At 51.8% G+C, this 20,624-nt stretch overlaps 1 protein-coding gene across 5 annotated transcripts in view; it reads left to right on the top strand.

The window, feature by feature from the left end:
- Positions 1 to 263: 263 nt before the first annotated feature.
- ATP9B (ATPase phospholipid transporting 9B (putative)) overlaps positions 264 to 20,624 on the top strand; it is a 219,959-nt gene continuing 199,598 nt past the window's right edge. For 2 of the 5 annotated variants that reach the window (XM_082699938.1, XM_082699937.1), the window contains exon 1: positions 264 to 478. In XM_082699938.1, the coding sequence (XP_082556064.1) occupies positions 363 to 478 (116 nt within the window). In that variant the 5' untranslated portion in view covers positions 264 to 362. The remainder of the gene's footprint in view (positions 479 to 20,624) is intronic. The other 3 variants (XM_082699936.1, XM_082699935.1, XM_082699939.1) reach the window with 2 other exon arrangements.

Genomic DNA, 20,624 nt, shown 5'->3' with positions numbered 1-20,624 from the left:
TGGGCGGGCCGGACGCCGGCGGCTCCTCGGAGGCCCCTCCCGCGAGCGTCCGTCCGCAGGCGCGGCCCCGCATAGCCTCCGCCACACGCGCACGCGCCCGGGGACGCCGCCGCCGGGACACAGCGCTGCGCGTGCGCACGCCGCGCGGTGACGCCACCCGGCCCGGGCGCGCGGTGGGGCGGAGCCTCGGAACGCCGCCGCCTTCCGCGCCCTACCCTCGCCTCCCGCTGTCGTCATCAGGCTGCGCCGCGCCGTGACGCCATCGGGCCCCGACGCGCTGGGGGCGGGCCGGAGCGCGCGGCGGCGCCTCAGCGGCGTCGGAGCGGAGCGGGGCGGAGCGGGCGGGGCGGGGCGGCCGGAACATGGCGGACCAGATCCCTCTGTGCCCGGTGCGCGGCGCGGCGGCCGCGGCCAACCGCAGGCGCGCGGCCTACTACAGCGTGGCGGGGCCCGGGCCCGGGGCCGAGCGGCCCAGCAGGTGAGGACGCGCCCACGTCCCTCCGCCCGCGGCGTCCCTGACCCCGGGGCCCCGCAGCCCCGCCGGCGCGTCCGTCCCCGCCCGCAGGCCGCGGCCGCGCTCCCGACGCCGGCCTGTCCTCGCGGGGAGCCGCTGCGGGCGCCGCGTCGGCCGGGGCTGCGGGGGCCGCTGCGGCGCTCTGTCGGGCCGGGCGGGCGGGGCGGGGCGGCCCCCGCAGACCCCGCTGCCGCCCGGGCCCCGCGACGGTCCGGGCGGCCGTGAGCGCGCGGACGCGGACCCCGAGCGGGCGGGGAAGCGCGGCTGCGGCGGAGCGCCGGGTCCCGGGGCCGGCGGGGCGTGCGCGCTGACCCGACGTGCGCTCGCGGGGCGGTGCGGCGGGGCCCCCGCTCGCGCCCGCCTTGCTTGCCGCGGAAAGGACAGAGGTTTGCGGGGAACCGACTTCGAGGAAGACGCCGTGCCGCCCCGCGCGGACCCGACGTGCCGCCCCGAGCACCCGCGGAGGCACCGAACTTCTCGGAGCCGCGCGGGAGGGCGCGGGGCGGGCGCGGGGCGGGCCTCCAGCCGACTCCCCGCTGAGCGCGGCGCCCCAGGCGGGGCTCGACCTGCCGCCCGAGGTCCGGGAGCCGACGGGCGCCCCCGACGCTGCACGCGCTGCGCCCGCGGAGCCGCGTGGTCCGTGTCCGGCCGTCGCCGCGTCCAGCCCTCCGGTCACCGCGGCCCCTGCCCCTACAGGAGAGGCTGTAGCCCCGACGCGGGACGGACCTCGGCTCTCTTGCCCGCCCGCGGTTCGACCCCGGCAACCTGAGCCGGGCTTCGAGCGCCGTCGTTCTAGCGCGTGGCGACGGGCTGCGGGGTCTGCGCGTCGTGCTCGGCCCCGAGGGCCACGTCCGTTTCCTCCGTCGTGTCACCCGTGGCAGTGCTTGGGTCGGTCGTTCGGGGGGCGCTGGGGACACCGTTCCTGGGAACCCGGCCCTCGTCGCGCAGGAGGTTCGCCCCGCTGCCCCGCGCGTGCCGGGCGCCCGTCGGGATCCCCGTGTCCTCCGGGGGCCGGCGGCCCTCACTGCCCCGCGCTCTGCGTGCGCTTGTGCTCCGCGCTCCGCCACGGCCGCTGTTCGGCTCCGCTGGCCTCCGGCTGCCTCGCGCTCGTCGTGGCTCTGTCGCACGCCGGTGTCACACGGGGTGTCGCACGGGGCGCCCGCGGGTCCCGGACCTCTGCCGCGGCCGGCTGTGGCTGCGTTTGTTCGCGCGTTTGCTTCCGACTCTCCTCCCTCGTCACACTCTGCTCCGCCGGCCGTGTTCGCGGCGGCGTCTCCGTGTCTCTGTCGCAGGGCGCGGGCCGCGGCGCTGTCGCCGTCGGGGAGCGCGGCGTGGACACCTGCTGGCGCCCTGGCCCGGTGAGCGTCTTCCCGCCGGGGCCGCAGACCGCGTGCCGAGCCTCCGCGCGAAGCCCCGCGCGCGCCGTGCGGAACCGGACTCGGCTTCGCGGCCGGTGCCCCGGGCGCGTCTGTGCGCGGCTCGGCTTCGCGGCCGGTGCCCCGCGGCTCTTCTCCAGTCCTTGGTATTTGAAGCGCTTTCTGTGGCCAGTCTTGGACTTTCTTCCTCCTTAGACTGTTTGCATTCCCCGTCCTTCCTGCAGGATGGCGCGATGGCTCCGGAGTTCCGGGGGGACAGGTCTTTGGACTGGGGGCTGCGCGCCCGGCCGGCGCGGTTCCTGCTGCGGCGCTCCTGCCGCTGCCCTTGGTGTGTCCGCGCGGGTCACGTGCCCTTTCCCTGACAGCTTTCCCGGTTGCGTTTGTGTTCATTTTCACAGATTTGATTGTGTGTCTTGCTGTGCATGTCTTTCGGTTTATCTCGGTTGGAATTGGGTAAGTGTTTAGTCCCTGCGGTTTGGTTTCACTCAAGTTAGGGAGTTGCTTCAAGGACGCTGGTCTCCACCGTCGTCTCTCTCCTGCTGGTACTGCGGTGACACGAGTGTTGGCTCTCTTGTTGGTATTCCTAATTCCCGTGGGCTCCCCCCGCCCTGGTTTCTTTTGCCCTGTTAAGATTGTGAGTTGTCCTGATTGGTTGTCGGATTGCCTAATTCTGCCCTTTGTCATCTTCAGTCTTCTGTTGGTCTCCTGCAGCAGCGGATCGGCCTCATCATTGTCAGTTGTGTAAGTTCTCTTTGTTTTCAGAGGATTTGTAATCGGCTGTTGAAGCATGTTTATGTTCGCTGCTTAAAACGATCGTCCCGTAACTCCAGTATCCGAGTGAATCTGAGGTTTGGTGTCTGTTGATCATCTTTTGCGACTCACACTGTGAATCTTCTGTTCTGGGTAGGACTGGATTTTTTATTTTATCCTGGACGTTTTGTCTCTTCCTTGTGCAGAATGTGAGTTCTGGTTGTAGCTCTCAATTCAGCAGCTGAGCACTGTGTTTAGGCTTAGCCTGCAGGTCCTGGCCTCCGCCTGTGGGCTGTGAGTCCCGTGACAGTTAAACTTTGTGCTCTGCTTTTTGGTGTGCTTGGTTTCTGTGGTGTACAGCGACTCTCCCTCATCTCTGCTTCTGCTGCTGAGAGGACGAGGCCCGTGTCTCGGTAAGAGGAGGAATGGTCAGCCCACGTGATGAAGACGCTGTTGGGTGGGGGGTGGTGGTGGTTGTATCCGCTGTGCACGTGCCTGGCTGTTGCATGTGTCTGGTTAGGGGAGGAGTCTCTGCCCCATGGTGGCCATTCCAATTCCTCTTGCTGGTTCCTCCTGCTGCTCTGGTGGCACAGGAGGGGAGTTCAGGCCCTAAACAGAAACGGTTAACTGGACTGGCCACCTCTGAAGTGGTGCTGTGCTTGCTGGTGCTGCCTGGTTTCCCTCCTGGTGAGAGATGGGCGTCTCAGGCTCATGGAGACACAGCAGCTTTCTGAGGCTTCTAACCTCTTTTTGTGGCAGGGTTCCCCTGACTGGTGCTGCCCAGATGCAGCAGTGTCCCGTGACAGCACAGGGGAGTCTTCGGTCCATGGGGAAGGACGCCATTTCCCACAGCACGTGTTGATCTGTCTTGCTGGTGGTGGTGGATGCTTGTACCCTCCAGGGGAGGAATGATTCTTCTGGGCTGCCTTTTCTTGCTAGGTTGGGAGTTGGGGAATGCCAGACATCTCTCCTTCCTTCTGTTGAGTGAGGGCATGTAGGATGTCCTGCTACTGTGTAATTTCTCCCGTCCTCGGTCCTAAGCCAGCCAACCCTCTTCCTCTTAACTGCTGCCTTACCACCTTCCAGAGCTCTTCTTTGCTTGGCTCTTGCTTTGTTTGCAAGCTTAGAGTTGGACTTAGGTAAGAGGTGCAGGGGGAGTTGGATCTGGACTGGAAGTTGTGCTTTTACATTATTTTGTGACGTTTGGTTGTCTTTGATCGTGGTAACATAGGGTAAGAGGCTTAGGAGAAGACACTGTGGCTCTGTGCTCTGCTCACTCCTCTCTCCGTACCCTAGCATCTCACCCTAGAGGCACTTCCTTTGGATTCTTCTAGCTGTTTCTCCTGGCGTTTAGAATCTCCATGTTTCAGTGTCAACATCTAGAATTGCTTTTCTTTTGAAACCTTCCATTATCTCAACCCCACCCAGGATGGAATTAGATGCCCCTGCTGGCTCCTGCGGACCCCTGTTCCCCTCAGAGCAGGGCTGCACTTGGCTAAATGTTTCTCTTCCATGAATAGAAGAGTGGTGACTGTCAGATTTTACCCCCATACCTGGCCTCATGCGATGGCCTGGAAAGTGTTCCCTTCTCTCCTGCTTCCCGGAAGACATCAAATAGAGTCGCTGTTAACTTCTTTAAGTGTTTGGTAGAATTTTCCAGTGAAACCATGTGGACCTAGAGATTTCCTTTTTGGGTGTTTCAGTTTACAGACTCAGTTTCTTTAATAGTTAACTAGGCTACTCAAATGAGCTGTTTCATTTTGGGTGAGTTGTGATTGTGCCAGTTGAGGAATTGGTCCTTTCAGGAAAGTTGCTGTATTTATGTGCATAGAGTTCGTGGCAGTCTCTCACTACCTTTTGGATGTTGTTTCCTTCAGATGGTGGTGGTTTGTGCCTTCATTGTTTTGTTGCTTAGTCTCACTACAGGATTGATTTTTTTTTTTCCCCCCAAAGAGCCATCTTTTCTTTTTATTTTTTCTGTAGTTTTCTTTCGGTTTTATTAATTTCTGTGCTTTATTTTTTCCTTCTTTTTGTTTGCTATTTAGGTTTATTTTTGTCTTTTCATTCTTGTTTCTTATGGTGGGAGTTTAGATTATTGATTGGAGACTTTTCCTCTTTTTTTTTTTTAAGATTTTATTTATTTATTTGACAGACAGATATCACAAAGAGGCAGAGAAGCAGACAGAGAGAGAGAGGAGGAAGCAGGCTCCCTGCCCAGAGAGCCCAATGTGGGGCTCGATCCCAGGACCCTGAGACCATGACCTGAGCTGAAGGCAGAGGCTTTAACCCACTGAGCCACCCAGGCGCCCCTCCTCCTCTTTTTTTAATGTAAGCATTTTGTGCTGTAAATTTTCCTCTCGGCACCGATTTACATGTGTCCCACAGACTTGGCATTTCCTTTTACTTTGAGACTTCCCCTTTGTCTCGTGGGTTACTCAGGAGTGTGTATGGAAAATTTGCTGTTACTTTGCTGTCACTAATTTCTAGCAAGATTTCTTTGTGGTTAAAGAACATGCTTCGCGTTATTTCATTTAATTTTGGTGGTTTGTTTGGTGACCAAGAATGCGGCATAATGGTAAGAATTTCAGGGCCCAAAAGAAAATGGATTGTGCTGTCCTGGGGTGAAATGTGCTGAAATGTTGATTAGCTCGTGTGGGCTGTCTCGGCCGGTTCACGGTCTAGTCATTCTCTTGGTCACGGAGGGCGGGTGGTTGACGTCTCTACCTGTAATTGTGCATTGGTCTGTGTTTGCTCTTGATTTTATCCACTTCCACTTTACTGTTTGTCCATCTGTCATTTGGTGCAGACGGAGTTGGGCTTGCTCTGCTTTGACCGACCCAAGCTCTTTCCTATTACCTGATTCCCATCCGTCTCTGGTATTTCTGCTCTGGGCTTTACTTTTTCTGACGTTAATTCAGCCACTCATGCTTTCTTCTGGTGAGTGTCGGCCGGGCATATAATCTTCTGACCTTCTACTTGCGGCCTCTTGTGTGTGAGGGGAGTTCCTCGTAGTCAGCGTCCGGTCGGGTCACGCTTTGTATCTATGCGCCTGTCTCTGTCTTAGGACTGATGGACTTAGATCATTCACGTTCCGTGTGATGATTGACAAGTTAGGGCTTATATCTGTCATTTTCCTTTTTGATTGCTGTGTTGTTTCTTTGTATTCTTCTTCCTGTTTTTCTGTGGGTTACTTGAGCATCTTTAGGATTCCATTTTGATTTACGTATGGTGTTTTTCCACTGTATCTCTTTGTATAGATGTTGTTTACTGCTAGTTCTAGTATTTTTATTTTTTTAAAGATTTTTATTTATTCATTTGACAGAGAGAGAGATCACAAGCAGGCAGAGGCAGGCAGAGAGAAAGGAAGGGAAGCAGGCTCCCTGCTGAGCAGAGAGCCCGATGTAGGGCTCGATCCCAGGACCCCGGGACCATGACCCGAGCTGAAGGCAGAGGCTTTAACCCACTGAGCCACCCAGGCGCCCCACCGCTAGTTCTAGTATTCCATTATACGTATGGGACTCATCGCAGTGTTCTGGGGTTGCTGTTTTACCAGTGTTAGTAAAGTGAAGAATCCGTATCTCTTTGCATCCCTTTACTCGCCCCTATGGGTAAAGTAAGTACCTTGTATGATTACATAAATATTTTACTTCATATGGAAAAGTACGTATTTCCCTTACCTGTGACTGCAGTTCCACGTCAGTCAGTGTTAATTTTTGCTGTCTCTCGGACGTAAGCTAGAAAACTCGAAAGGAGAGGAAACACCGGTTATATGGACCCATGTTTTCACTGTTTGTGTTCCTGATGTTCCTGGATTTCTTACTGTTCTGACTTCCTTGCTGCTTGTTTCGTGTAGGTCTGCTGAAAGCAAATTCCCTTAGTTTTCTTTCATCGTAGGCGGCCTTATTTCACCTTCGTTCCTGAAGGGTGATTTCACCAGATACAATACAACTTGTGCTGGACTGTCCTTTTTCTGTTTTAGCACTTGGAAAATGTTACGTTCCTTCTTCTGGTCTCCGTGACTTCTGATGAGAAATCTGATGTCCTTGGATTGTTTTCTTTTCCCGTGGGTCAGATGTCATTTCTCACTCCTTCCAAGCGCTTTTTCTGGTCTTTAGTCCAGTAGTTTGAATATTATGGGTCTTGGCATGGATTTCTTTGGGTTCATACTGTCTGGGGTTCACGTAGCCTATTGGATCTACAAGTTTAATATCTTTTGTCAAGTTAGAAGTTTTCAGCTATCCTTTGTCTGAATACTTTTTGAGCCCCTCTCTTTCAGCTCTTCTAAACCCTCCGGAGACACCTTGTGTGACCTCTTCCTGTGTCTCAGAGGGGCCCGAGTGTCTCCTCATTCGTTTTAAGTCCATTTTCCCTCAAGATGGGGTGATTTCTGTTGTTCACTCTTCAAGTTCATTGTTTCTCCTTTGTTTGTTGTCGCTTGCTTCAAGTACGTTCGTAATTGCCCAGGACACACCTTACTCTTTACCCCTTTGACACCTGGGAGAGGAGGGTGCCCCTTTCCCGCTGGGCGGACATTGGGGCTCTGCTGTCCTCCCCGAGGCTCCTAGGGGCGGGAGGAGTGCCTGATTGTTGCAGCCTGTGGCCTCCTCCAGTATGGCCTGGGGCCTTCATCTCTAGGTTCCCATGACCGTGGTAGGGATGGCAGGAGGGACCGGGCTGTTCTCAGGGGCTCTCTGGTTTGTGCCCCTGGCTTTTCAGCCGCTGACTCTCTAGTACACAGCTGGGGATAAAGGAGGCCGAAGGAGCACATTGGGACATCACTGTTGTGTGCCCTCTGGGGTCTGAGGTCTCTCCGGGTCTGCCTCCTGCTCCTCACCTTTCCCGTGTTCTCTGCAGGGTTACAGGTGCGCTAGGGCGGGTGCGGGTTGGAGGAGGGAGTCTTGCCCTGGAACTGGCAGGAAGGAGTCATTTACTTTTGTTCTGGTTTTGTCTTTACTCTTTTGATTTTAAAGTCAGTCTTATTATTTATTTTTTCATTCACTAGCAAGTTGTTTGGATACGGGTCTCCCATGTAGAGTGTAAAATGCGGTGTTCTCGTGCCCTCATGGGTGAGTGCGGCTGCCCCTACAGGCGCTGGGTGTCCCAGGGTTTGCTTTGCCTCTGAGAGAGCCTGGCCTGGTGCCCCACTTCTGGTCACCTCCCCTCATCTCTGTAGGTATGCTTTTGGCAGTAAGATGTCCTTAGCAAAGCTGGTTTTAAGAGTACTTTTAACTTGATATATAAGAAAATCTCTCATTTCATACTTCAGAACTGTAAAGTGCAGAACTGTAAAGTGAATAGATTAAAGTTTTATATCAATATTACGGCTTTTCTAGTATTTCTGTTTTGGGAAATGTCTGCTATAAATTAGAATACAGCTAAAAAATAGATTAAAAAAATAAAAAGTGCAAATGCAGTCTTACATTTCCAGGAGCAAAGGTTTATATTACGAGGTCTTTTTCCTCCACATTGGCAATGGATAGCTAATTGGTGGTTAGGAAAACAGCTTTGATATGGGCTTTTCTTGCTTTGTACGTTTTAAAAGGCTTTTTTTTTTTTGACCATGTAAAAATGTCATTTTGTGTTCATATTGTATAAGGAATCGTAATGTATTTTAAAGGTTCTCAGGTTTTCCTTGGAGTGAAATTACTTTCGGTTCATTATAATCATACCAGTTTAGGACACATGTGGTTAAAATATAGTGATCATAGATTGTTACAACTTGTATAAAATTTTTCATCATTGGGTTTTAGTTGAAAATTTCAAGGGGACGAATTAGATAGGATTTGAGTGTCGTCGATACATGAGGATGTTCTTGATTTCTTTGGGGGAGGGTTGGTTTTTTTGTAGGTTTTTTTTTTCGGAAGTTATTAGGTGAATGAAACGCTGTGCCCCATGCATAGTATTTAATAGTTCAGTAAGAGTATAATTACTATATAAGATCATTTTCTATAAACGAATGTGAGGCATTGATTTTCTTCTTGTATTTTGTATAGCTGGGTAAAAGTAAGGTATTTGTGAATTTGACTTTCCATTTCTGTCTCTTAAATGGTGCCTCTGTCATTGCGATCATCTTCACAGTGGAAAGAAGAATGACTGACACTGGACATCATTTTGTTTATCTGTGTCTGTTAGTGCCTTTTCTTTGCTTCATGTTGCAGTGTAGCTTTTGGCCCTGCCTAGAGCCATTTGCAGTATTATAATAGTTAAACTTGAGTGTTTGAGAAGAGGTTCATGCTGAGAACAGATGGCTAGTGTCTGATTATCTCTAAAATATTAGTGCGTTTCTTGATAGAGGCAACACAAATTTTTTAATGCTAGTTTTCTCATTCTGAGTGTCTATAAACAATTTTCTCTGAATCTTAAAAATTGTACAAGTATGATGATGATCTAAAAAATACCTTGCTAGTTGTAAAAGATCAAACTTCTGTTTTTCTGTGATGATTCACAACTGACAAGGTTTTTTTCAAGTACCAATGGCTCTTCCTTTTTTGTTTTTCTTTAAGATTTCGTTTATTTATTTGAGAGAGGGAGAGAGAGAGAGAGAGAACGGGTGCATAAGCAGGGGAAATGGCCGAGGGAGGGGAGAAGCAGACTCCTGCTGAGCAGGGAACCCAGTGTGGGGCTCCATCCCAGGATCCTGGGACCATGACCTGAGCTGAAGGCAGACGCTGAACCAGTGGAGCCACCCAGACACCCCTCCTGAGTGAGTCTTAAGGTAGCATTTATCCAAGTGCTCAGGCCCAGGACTCCTTGGAGCCAGAGACATACTTTTAAGGATCTGTAGTTCACTTGAGCTTTCGAAATTCTTTAAACCTGCCAGAAAAAGTATGTTTCACTTCATCTTCTACAACTGACAGTTACTAGCACGAAGATAGATTTGGTGATTATGAACATCACAGTTTTAGGAAACTGGATTATGTGTCCTGAGCTAACTGGCCACTTAGCTTTTAATTTCTGGATTGGTATTTACAGAATACTCGATATTGTACCATTAGCTCTAATTTAGAAGCTTGTTTCCATTTATGTGTAGTGTTGCTGTCATATCTTATGTCAGGAGATTGGCACTGAGGCTTGTTAGGGAACGCCGCGGAAGAGGAGTCGGTGGCTCCGAGGTTACGATGTACATAGTTCACGCGGGTGGCGGGTGTCGCTGGGCACGAGGACTGACTGGCCCTTGCCTTTCTTGCTTGTTTTCATTGCTAAGGTCAAGGGGTGCTTTTCAGGCAGTGCTCTTTTGTTCATTTTTCAACAGCTATTCTGCTGTCTGTCTCCTCTGCTGTTGTGGGAAGGGAAGAGTCCCAACTTCCCAGGATAGGGTTTTGCTGCTTGTTAATGACTCATCAGTGACACACTTGAACTTGGAACTGTGTTTGGTGAAGGAAACATTCGCATTTCTTTATAACACTTTGTTTCTTTGTTTCTCTACTTTATTAACATGCAGGCAAAGGGGGCAGTGTTTATTTTTCTTAAAGAAGGCTTAAGCACTAGGCATATTTTACATGGTTTCTCCCTTTCCTATCAGTTGGCTTCCCAGGAATGCTTCTCCTCAAAATGGGAACAATACGGCTGTTCGATACTTACTGTGAGTTTAAGCTAGTTATTGTATTGACCTACTTTTACTTTTACTTAGATACATGTAAATTATGCACCTTCTAGTACTTGAGTGTTTTGTTGAAAGTTCCCAATTTTTCTAAACCTTTGGCAGCAGCTAAGAGCGCTGTCTCCATTTCTTCGTGTGGCAGTACCCTTGGGTTTGGTATCATCTGTTCTGTCGTCTTTGTTCACATTGTTTTTACTCGTTTTAAAAATATGTTTCCAGAATTATACTTAATTGCTGGAAACGTTGATTTTTCTTGAGTGACAAACCAATTAAGTGTGTATGACACTAGGCAACAAAGACACTTAAGATTTTCTGCTTATCCTGTCTCTGAAAAAATCCATTATTCATCATCTTATTGTTTTTAAATACTGAGGTAAAATTTTCAATACAATAGGAAAATTGCTTTGGAAATGGAATAAATTGCTTGCCAGTTCAAAGGCTCCATCTCTGAAGTGGAGGTTACTAAACATGATGCTGGTTATGTTCATTATCCTTCAGACTCTTTGTACTACTTTTCTAGCGTTAAACTTGATAAGATTGTGACTTTTGCTAAAATGCAACACAGCAGCTCAAAGAACTTAATGAAAAAGAGTGAAAATCTCATTCCATACACTGTATTATAATATATTTTAGGAGCACTTTGAATTTTAATTGCATTTTGTATACATATTCGTTTTCTAGTTGACGATTTTAAAAGAAGTGAGCTGATGCAGAGAACAAGAAAAAAGGAATTTTTCTGAGGAAACCTATTAACTCAGTTTTAGGCCTGCTACCTCACGGATGAGAGGAGCTTTTGCCTGAGCGTCTAAGATGGTGGTTCTCTTGTTGTGGGGATGTTGTGTGGTCTTGTGGGTGGTGCCTGGAGTGAGGCGGCCCTTGGGGCAGGTGGGGGTGGGGAGACAGGTGCCGCCTCCCTCTCCTGGCTCCTCCAAGTGACTCTCCCTCCACTGACTGCTGTCAGCGACAGTGTGGTTGTCGGACACGTGTGACCAGGTCTAGTCACTGATACGAAGTCTTCCGTGCTTTTTGGGTGGACTTTTTATTTTTACTTTTATTTTTTTTCTAAGAGTTTATTTATTTGACAGACAAAGATCAGAGGCAGGCAGAGAGAGGAAGAAGCAGGCTCCTCACCGAGCAGAGAGCCTGATGCGGGGCTTGATCCGGGGACCCTGAGATCATGACCTGAGCCGAAGGCAGAGGCTTTAACCCACTGAGCCCCCCAGGTGCCCCTTGGGTAGACTTTTAAGCAGCATAGCACAGTAACGGTCGTCTTTGTAGATCAATCGTATATACATTTTTCATGTTTTCAAATATTCATGTTGTCATAGGATAACTGGAGCTTGTGCTTAAAATTTATTCACATTACAAAAAAGAGGCCTTTGATGCATTGTCACAAACTGTCCTCCAGAAGAGTTGTTCATGCTCTTACCAGCCATTAAGAGAGACTCGTTAGCCAAGATTGGTAATTAAGCATACGGAGTGCTAAGAATTCTTTCTTTCAGTTGTTTTAATTTGCGTGTTTTAAAAGTTCTTCTGAAAACAAAAATCATTCCTAGCCTTAAACCCTTCCACTGGCTTCCCCTCCCGCTGGCCAGCCAGCCCGCCCCGGGACTGGACCCTGCCGGCCTCCGCAGCGGCCGGCCGCCCGGCTTCCTCTCCAGTCCGGGCCTTCTGCAGCCCCGTGCAGGCCCCGCGGCCCCCGTGCCGCGCTCCGTCATGGCTCGCGCCTCTGCCGCGGCTCCGCTTCCTTCTGGCCCTCACGCCTCCTTTACGGCAGTCTTCCCGGCTCGCCTCCTCCGCCAAGGAGCGCGCCCGCTGGCGTTGGTGCTGTCTGTCCTCCCGGGGCTCCCCCCGCGGCCCTCAGGACAGCGCCAGCCCCGAGCATCCCCGCAGGGCTGTGTGGAAAGGGTGGGGGTTCCCGGGGCGGCCGCCCGTGGTCTCTGCAGACAGCTGTCTGTCCCGTTTATGAACCGTCTTTGCTTGTCTGTCAGAGTGTTCGCTCGTTTACATTTTATCTACGAGGAATAGTTTTATGTCTGTGCTGTCATGTGTCCCCCAGTTTGTCATTTGCTCTCAGCTTTTCTTCTGGGACCGTGCGGAATCCAGGCCCCTGGGGCGCCTCGCTGCGGGAGGGCGCCCTGGCCCGCAGCCCCCTTCTCTGGGCCTCGCAGTGCAGGAGGCCTGCAGGGGTTCTTTTTCCTTGGGGGTTGGGCTCCCCAAGGGATCGAGCTTGCCTGAACGTGCCTGGTGGCGCACATCTGGCTTTTCCAGGGTGACCACAGGGACTCCAGGGCCCGATCTGTGGCAGCCGGCGGGAGGAGGAGGGGAAGGGTCCTTGTGGCGTGTTCAGGCCGACGTCGGGGTAGGAACCAGCTTGGAATGTTGGAGATGTGGATAAAGATGAGGAAATAGCCATCGGCCGGGGGTTACGGGGCTGCTGGGGAGCCGGGTATCAGCACTATTTACAGAAATTGTTCCTTTCTAAGAAAATTCTACCGGGCACACATAAAAATTACCGTCTTAGCCGCGTCTCCCCGAGTGAGCGGTGCGGTGCTGTCCTGCCCTTGTGCCGCTGTCCCCACCCCGCCCGCAGGCCTCCTGCCTCTTCCCCAGCCCGAGCTCTGCACCCATAGAGCAGAGCTCCCCTCCCGGGCCTCGTACGCACCTCTGTACCTCCGTGTCTGTGGAGTTGACTGTCGACCCCTGGTGGGAGTAGAGCCCTTCAGGGTCTGTCCCCCGGTGTCTGGCTCACTCGGCTGCGCGCCACGTCCTCACGCTTCTAGCCTCAGCACCGTCCCAGTCCCTCCTTTTTCTAAACTGAGTGATGTCACGTCACACAGATCGACCATATTTGTTTCGGAAATTTCCGTAATTTTTCTTTCTTATAGTAAAATTTTTCTATGTTAATTTTCTAAAACTAGGAATTAAATGAACTTATGTGAGGTGCTTCGATTCTTGCCTGGCAGTTTCAGCAAACACTGGCCGCGGGCGTCTGTCCTTCTTCCTCCTCTCAATGCGGAAGGCAGGACGGGGTCCAGGCTGGCTCACGCGGGCGCTCACTAGCCCTCCCTTCGCCTCGCCCTCTGCTTTCTCTCCTGCGCTCCCTTGCCCAGCGGCTCACTGTCCCTTGATCCTTGTGGGGATGGGTCAGTGGAGCACCCAGATATTTCCTCGTAGCCTTCGGTCATGTCCTACTCTTTCCTCCCTGCACACCCCTGCCGAGGTCCACGAGACGCCCGACCTGCCCCCCGGGGTCTGGCGGTTCTGCTGCTTCCCGCTGCGGTGCCGACACTTCTGCTTGTCTCGGGTCTCGGATCTCTTTATTTACCGTCTGTCCCTCTGCTTTCCAGCTTCCGACATTTTGTCATAATCTCTCATTTTCTGTTCGGTAGGTTTCAGCCTTAAGAAAAAGCAGAATCTTCAGTACTGAAGGTAGATCATGTATTTGATCTTCCGTTTTTATGGGAGACATTTTCTTCTCCTTTTTACATGTGTGTATGTCTGTGTCTCATCTTTCAGAACACACTGCTGTCTTGGGCGGCCTGGGCGCAGGACGCAGCGGCCTGGACCTCTCGTCGCTCTCCCTGTGGGAGTTACTGGCTGTGTGCGTGATCTCGAAGCAGGCTGCTTCTGTGTCCCGACTCCGGGGCCAGGCTCCCCACGGACAGCGGTGGCTTGGCCTGGGCGGCTGGCAGGCCTTCCTGAGCCGGGCGCTGCCCTCCTGCCCTCCTCCGGCGGGCCTTCGCTCACATCCTCCCCCCCACCTGGACGCAGCCCCCGCAGCCTGGACTCCAGCGGCACCCCTGCAAGAGCCAGGGGACCGTCTTGCCCACTGCCACCGCCATCGTCGTCAGTTGACAGCCAATGAGTCTGAGCCCCGTGACGCGCGGGCCGGGTCCGTTTCGGACCGTCGTGTCTTCCGCGTAGGCACGCACGTGTTGGTGCTCAGCGAAGAGTTGATGGGGTCCCTGCACGCCCCGTGGCCAGGGGGCTTGCAGAGTGTCTGTTCCGCTTCCTGTAAGACTGAGGAGAGGTGATCTTCCGTGGGGTCCTCAGCCTCATGGACTCTCTGTACTCCCGTATTTTCAGAGGCCTCGTGGTTTTTATTTTTCATATGAAGTCTTGGGAGGAGGAGAAGGGTTGGGGGGTTCACGTTTGCTAAGCATCCGCTCACCATCTGCGCAGCCTCATTCGCCGCTTTACGGTGTGAGGGCGGGTGGTTCCGGGACAGGTCAAGTGCCGGTTGTCACTTCCCCTTGATGTGTAATTGTCACTGCCCTGAAGCACCGGGGTGCCCGGGAGAGTCTGGGCAGAGGCTGTCAGCACTCTGTCCACTGCGAGCAGAGCGCCGCTGTCTGCTGCCGACCCGCCTGTCCTACCGCGGCTGCTTCACGGGAGAGGGAAAGAGGAGGGCTTGGGAGCGGGAAGCAGGATTGTAAGCGGACTCCAGGTACGAAGAAAGCGAGACCGCGTCACTGGTTGTGTTAGTGTCCTGTTGCTGTTGTAAAATGATCATCTATCTAGTGGCTGAAAACAAATGTATTACTTCCCAGTTCTGCCGGTCGGAGCCGCATGGTCTCCCAGGGCTGCAGTCAGGGTGTCGGCATGCTGGTCTCCTGCTGTAGGTCCCTGCAGGGGCTCGAGTTCCATGTGGTTGTAGGTTAAAGTCCTGTTTCCTTGACCCCCAAACAACCCTCACACATTTAAGAGGTCTTACAAATCAGTGTGGAAGAGATGGGCTCTTGCATAAATCATACGGCCACTGCTGTTGTTGGGTCCCGTGTCCATCCTTGTAGGACTTCGTGTTTGGTAGAAGGACTCACTGAAAGTAATAGGGCTTATGGGCAAAAACCAGCGAGGGCAGAGCACTGGGGGCCGCATGGCTGACGAGAGCACTCACAGTCCTGCTGATGTTTGCTGAAGAGTCACATTGAGTTCTTGGCCAGTGAAGGTTCACCTGTGAGGAGGCTGGTGTCACAGGGCTGCTGAGTGTGAGCCAGGGGAGAGGGTCCTGGTTCTGGGGGTGCCACCCCCCCCCGGGCACATGTCCCACGTATGCCCAGCTCCACTGCGATTTCTGCAAGGCATGGGCGCAGCCTTGGCCACAGTTCGTGGTAGCGGCACCGGACGCCATGGATAGCAGAAGTGTCCAGGATGACAAGATGCCGCCTTCCTCCCCTTCCAACCGAAGGGCTATCTGTGTTGACTCCCGTCTGGTGAGGGTGAGGCAGACGTGCTTTCGGTGTTGTTCACAGCACTTGTAGGGGCCGGAGTTTCGGTTTGCAGTTGGCAGTGGTATTTCAAGTGTTCAGAGCATACGACTTTATATAACAATTACAGTTCTGGGGTTCTTGGAAAGAATTCATGTAAAAATCTGGAGAAAGTTCTGTATACAGATACTTCCACTGACACATCATTTAGTGGGAAGTTACAAACGTCTTTCCGCAGTGGCAGATGCCTCAGTGACCTGTAACTCAGTAAGCCCCTTGCTGGATGTGTAGTTACCACACGTTACCCAGATGGTGAAAGCAGCTTAGGTAGCAGGTCGGCCTTGGCCTTACCGTCCAAGGGCATCTTTCCCATCCCTGAGCGCCACTCATGTTGGGACCGTGAGGTACCCGCTTCAAGAATGAAGTTTCAAGAAGGTAGTGGCTTCTGGAGTCTTGCCTTCCAATGTTTTCACAGAATCCTGGTGAGCACAGGGCTGCCTGGCACCGGCAGCACACACGCCCACACCCACACACGCGCACACGTACTCACACGCGGGTCCACAGACTCCCTGCAGGACCGCTCAGAAGAGAACCGCTTCAGCACGCACACAGCTTGTTGGCGCTCTCCGCCTTGGTGTGTCCTTCACAGGCACTGCAAGCTGGTTGTGTCCTGTAGGGGTACGTTTCAGGACATTCCAGAGCCGGGCGGAAGGACTTCTGTTGTTGGAGACTCCTGGTTGTCCGGAGTTTCACCATGGTCATTCTTCTTAGGCCTTCATTTTCAAAATGTTGGTTGGGAGCTCACAGGCCATCTGGAGAAGGAAGATCTTAATGATGGTGCAGACGACAGTGTTCAGATGACGACCGGTCTTGGACACAATGGCAGGAAAAAAGATGGAGAAAGCTGAATTCGAAGCATCACTTTGGGTCTTAAATTTTTTTCGCGTGGATACATTTTCCCCACTTGTGCACTCTGAGGTATTTCCAACATACAGAGGAATCAAAAGAATATTCTTGCAGTTTACATAGATTCAGCAGCTGGTGATGTTAGGCCTCACTGGTTTTCTCCCTGTGCTGACCCATTCTTCAGTGCTTCCCTGGTAAGACCTTTGGCAAGGGTCTCCCCACGGGAAGCAGGGTTCTCCAGCCACGACACTGTCGTTCTGGCCAAGAGCGTGAACAGCGACTCTGGCGTGGCATCTACAGCTCTATTCGGATGTCTTCTGTTGTCACAGCAGTCTTTTTTTCTCAACTTGTGGCAGAATACACAACATATCCTTCACCATTTTAAAGTTCAGATTTGAGTGGCGTTTGGTTTATCCCCAAGGTTAGTACAGCTATGATCCAACGTGACGTTCTAGGACATTTTCGAAAATGTCTTTTACAGCTTTGTGTTCAGTCAAGATTTAATCAAGCAATTGTTTCATTTGGTTTTATCTTTTTAGTTCGTTTTCATTTGGAGAATTCTTTGTGGTGGTTTTCTTTCTTTCTTTTCATTTTTTTAAGATTTTATTTATTTGACAGACAGGGATCACAAGTAGGCAGAGAGGCAGGCAGGCTCCCCGCTGAGCAGAGAGCCCGATGCGGGGCTCAGTCGCAGGACCCTGGGATCATGACCTGAGCCGAAGGCAGCGGCTTTAACCACTGAGCCGCCCAGGCGCCCCTGTGGTGGTTTTCTTTCTCCTGGTGACATGGCGTTTTTGAAGTGTCCGGGCCGGTGGTTTGTCTCACGTGTGGGCTAAGCTGCAGTGTTCTTACTTTTGTGTGTGTCCCGTCATATGAAAATCAGCCCCAGAGCAGTGCCTCTCAAACAGCGGAGTGCAAAGGCTCTTGACACCCGTTGTGGGCTAGTTCCAGAAGTTCCTGGTTTTTCTATTTCTGTCACATTCGCAGGTGATGCTGCTGGTCTGGGGACCACACTTGGAGAACCGCTGCTCTGGGATTGAGTACGTAGGTCAGCGTGTGTGTGTGCTGGCAGGAGTGCTGGGTGCGTGCTGTGTCACAGCCGCCGGCGGACGTCACGTAGTCCTGTGGCGACTGGTTGTCAGTGGGAAGCTCGCTGAAGCCGCTGCTGCTCTTCCGCATCGTGCCTTTCCGTTGGCCGCTGTAGTGATCAGTGGCTGGTTCTCCGGCACCGCGACGGTTCTGTTGGTTCTGTTCCCAAACGGTGCTTCTGTGCACCCCCCCGCCCCGCCCGCCAGGGCTTTGTGGATTTTCCAGATATCTTTTTGTTTCTGTTTTATTTTATTTGCTTTATTGCTTTATTTATTTTTCAAATCTATTTTTATTTTTTATTTTATATTTTTATTACGTCATGTCAGTCGCCGCCCAGTACATCCTTAGAGAGACAGTGAGAGAGAGGATGAGTAGGGGGAGGGTCGCAGAGAGACAGGCCCCCCGCAGACGGCCAGCTGGGTCCCAGGACCCTGAGCGGAAGGTAGACGCTTGACCGACCGAGCCATCCAGACATCCCTGTTCTGTGGCTTTTTTTAAGATTTTATTTACATCAGAGGAAATGGAGAGAGACAGAGAGTGCAAGCCTGAGCGAGGCGGAGGGGCGGGCGGAGCAGCAGGCCCCCAGCCGAGCGGGGAGCCCGATGCGGGACTGGATCCCAGGACCCTGAGACCGTGACCGGAGCTGAAAGCAGACCCTTAACTGCCTGAGCCCCCCAGACACCCCTTTCTGTTAGTGACTTTCGGAAGAAATTCCTCTACAGTGAGAGAACACACTTTGTCTAATTTCAGTTCTTTTGGATTCGTTAGTTCGCGTTATGGCCTGGACGCGGCCCGGGAAGGTGTGTTCACGGCGCCTTTGCTGCGGACATTCTGCTGTGCAGGGCGCAGTGCTCTGTCCGCGGCGGCCAGCGTGGGTGGGCCGCGGGTGGCGACCACGTCTTGGTGTCCTTGCTGACACGCTGTTCTGTCGGTTCCTGAGCGAGGAGTTACGAAGTCTCCAGCAGGTTCTGGGTCCGTCTCTCCCTCACTTCCGTGTTCTTGCCCTGGTGAGAGGCGCCCGCGCGTGGACGACTGCTCGAGCTTGTAGGTGACTCGATCCTTCGTCACCGTGTGGCGTGTGGCGTCCTTCTTTATCCTGGGCGTTTCCTCCCTTCTATTGTTTTATGTCTTTTTTGTCATAGATTACAGTAGCTACTTTTCTTCCTTTGAAAGAGCATTTGTGTTGCATCTTTTTCCATATTTTTACTTTTAATCTTTTAACTTTATAGGCCATTACATTTCAAGTATTTTTATTTTTTTGTAGGTAGTGATTTTTGTCTTCTAGGTGACATTTGACAACGTACGGACACACTGTTATTGTCACTCCTGGGGGGACGCCGCTACTGGTGTCAAATGTGTAGCGACCCAGGTTGCTGTTGAACATGCCGCGATGCGCAGGGCAGCTCCGTCAACAGAATTCTGTGACCCAGAATGTTCGCGGTACCGCTGTTGAGAGGCTCCGCTCTGAGGACGCAGTGTGCGCAGCCCGCGCCTCGCGGTTCGTGTCTCCCACTGACTGTCAGCCGTGGAACTGCTGCCCCGCGCAGGACGGCCGCCGAGGCCATTCCCGGGCTCCTGTGCTGGAAACTGCCCCGTGCGATGTCCGGCTTTTGCTTTCAGTTATCATACACGTTTTAAAGAATTTTGTGTTCTTCATTCCCGAAATTCCAAGTTTCCTAATGGTATCATTTTTCTTCATCTTGAAACTTTCTTTAGCATTCTTTTTTTTTTTTTTTTAAAGATTTTATTTATTTATTTATCAGAGAGAGAGAGAGTGAGAGCAAGTACAGGCAGACAGAGTGGAAGGCAGAGTCAGAGGGAAAAGCAGGCTTACTGCGGAGCAAGGAGCCCGATGTGGGACTCGATCCCAGGACACTGGGATCATGACCTGAGCCGAAGGCAGCTGCTTAACCCACTGAGCCACCCAGGTGCCCCTAGCATTCTTTTGTACGAGGTCTGCTGGTAACACATCCTGCAAGTTTCATCTTTCATCTGAAAATGTTTTTGCTTTGCTTTCATTCCTGGAGGATCTTGTTGCTGGATATAGAATTCTGGGTTGAACACCCCCCACCCCCTCCAGCACTTGGACATGGAGTCCCTCTCCTCTACGGGCGTTTGAATTTTTGTGCTTCTATTTGTGATGAGTTGTTTTCCTCTGGCTGCTTCCAAGAATTTGCGTTTGTCTTTGTTTTAAGTATTTTGAGTACAGTGTGTTTTTTGTGAGTTTCTTTGACTTGATCCTGTTTCAGGTTTGCTGTTGTCTTTAAATAGGCTGTGGTATTGTGTGGTGCGCATTGATGCTGTAGTCTTGGGCTTGGTTGGTTTTGTCTTCTGTGAAGTCAGTGGCCTTCAGAGGGTGTGAGGAGAAATTTCAGTTTCAGTGACTGCCATCCTCTCCCAGGGACAGAGAGGTCTGCTGTCTTATGTTTACGATTGAACTAATACCTACCGAGGAGGCTTGATGTAAAATCAAATAAGATGGCGTTTGTGGGCTCTCCGTTCTATTTTCTGATGAATTTTTGGTTCTCAAGTTAAGCTTTTATTTTTAAAATGTAAATATGTCCACGATTGAGGAAAGATACGTGGGTTTTTGATAGTGTAAGCTGCTTGTTTTTTGAATCACAAGAGGATTATTGAACTCTAAGAGGGACACTGGTTGTGGAGGAAGTTATTTCATTGAATGAAAAGTTTAGAAAAGGGAATAACAGAGTAAGTGTAAGTGGGACATAGCACCCATATACCTGTATCAAATCTGACAACAAACCAAGGGACGCACCGTGTTCCAGACACCTACGAAAGTCACTTCCACGACTTTGGTTGATGAATGTAAAGTTGGGCAAATTTTACATCACATCAGTCTGTAGCAGAGTGTTTAGAAATGACTTGAAAGCATACATTTTTCCTAATATTTCGGGTAATTTTTTTTTTTTTTTTAATACTCCTCAATTGAACACCACGAGTGGATTGTGCTCTTGAGCTGACGGATCACACCGATGGCTTCGTGGAGGGCTCCCCTCACAGCGTGGTCGTGTCTGCTTCCTTGGGCAGCCCGTACATTGCCTGTTTACCCTGGCTGCGTACATTTTTTATAAAGGAAAATAGCGTCCCTTATTTGTAATGGCTTGCCTCCCCTGTAGACAGCTCAGTTTGAAGAGAAAACACAAGTGTGATTAGTAGAA

This window comes from Mustela nivalis (assembly GCF_964662115.1).
Source record: "Mustela nivalis genome assembly, chromosome: 14".
Classification (NCBI taxonomy): domain Eukaryota; kingdom Metazoa; phylum Chordata; class Mammalia; order Carnivora; family Mustelidae; genus Mustela; species Mustela nivalis.
The sequence above is the reverse complement of the archived record's forward strand: the minus strand, read 5'-3'. Positions and strand labels throughout refer to the sequence as shown.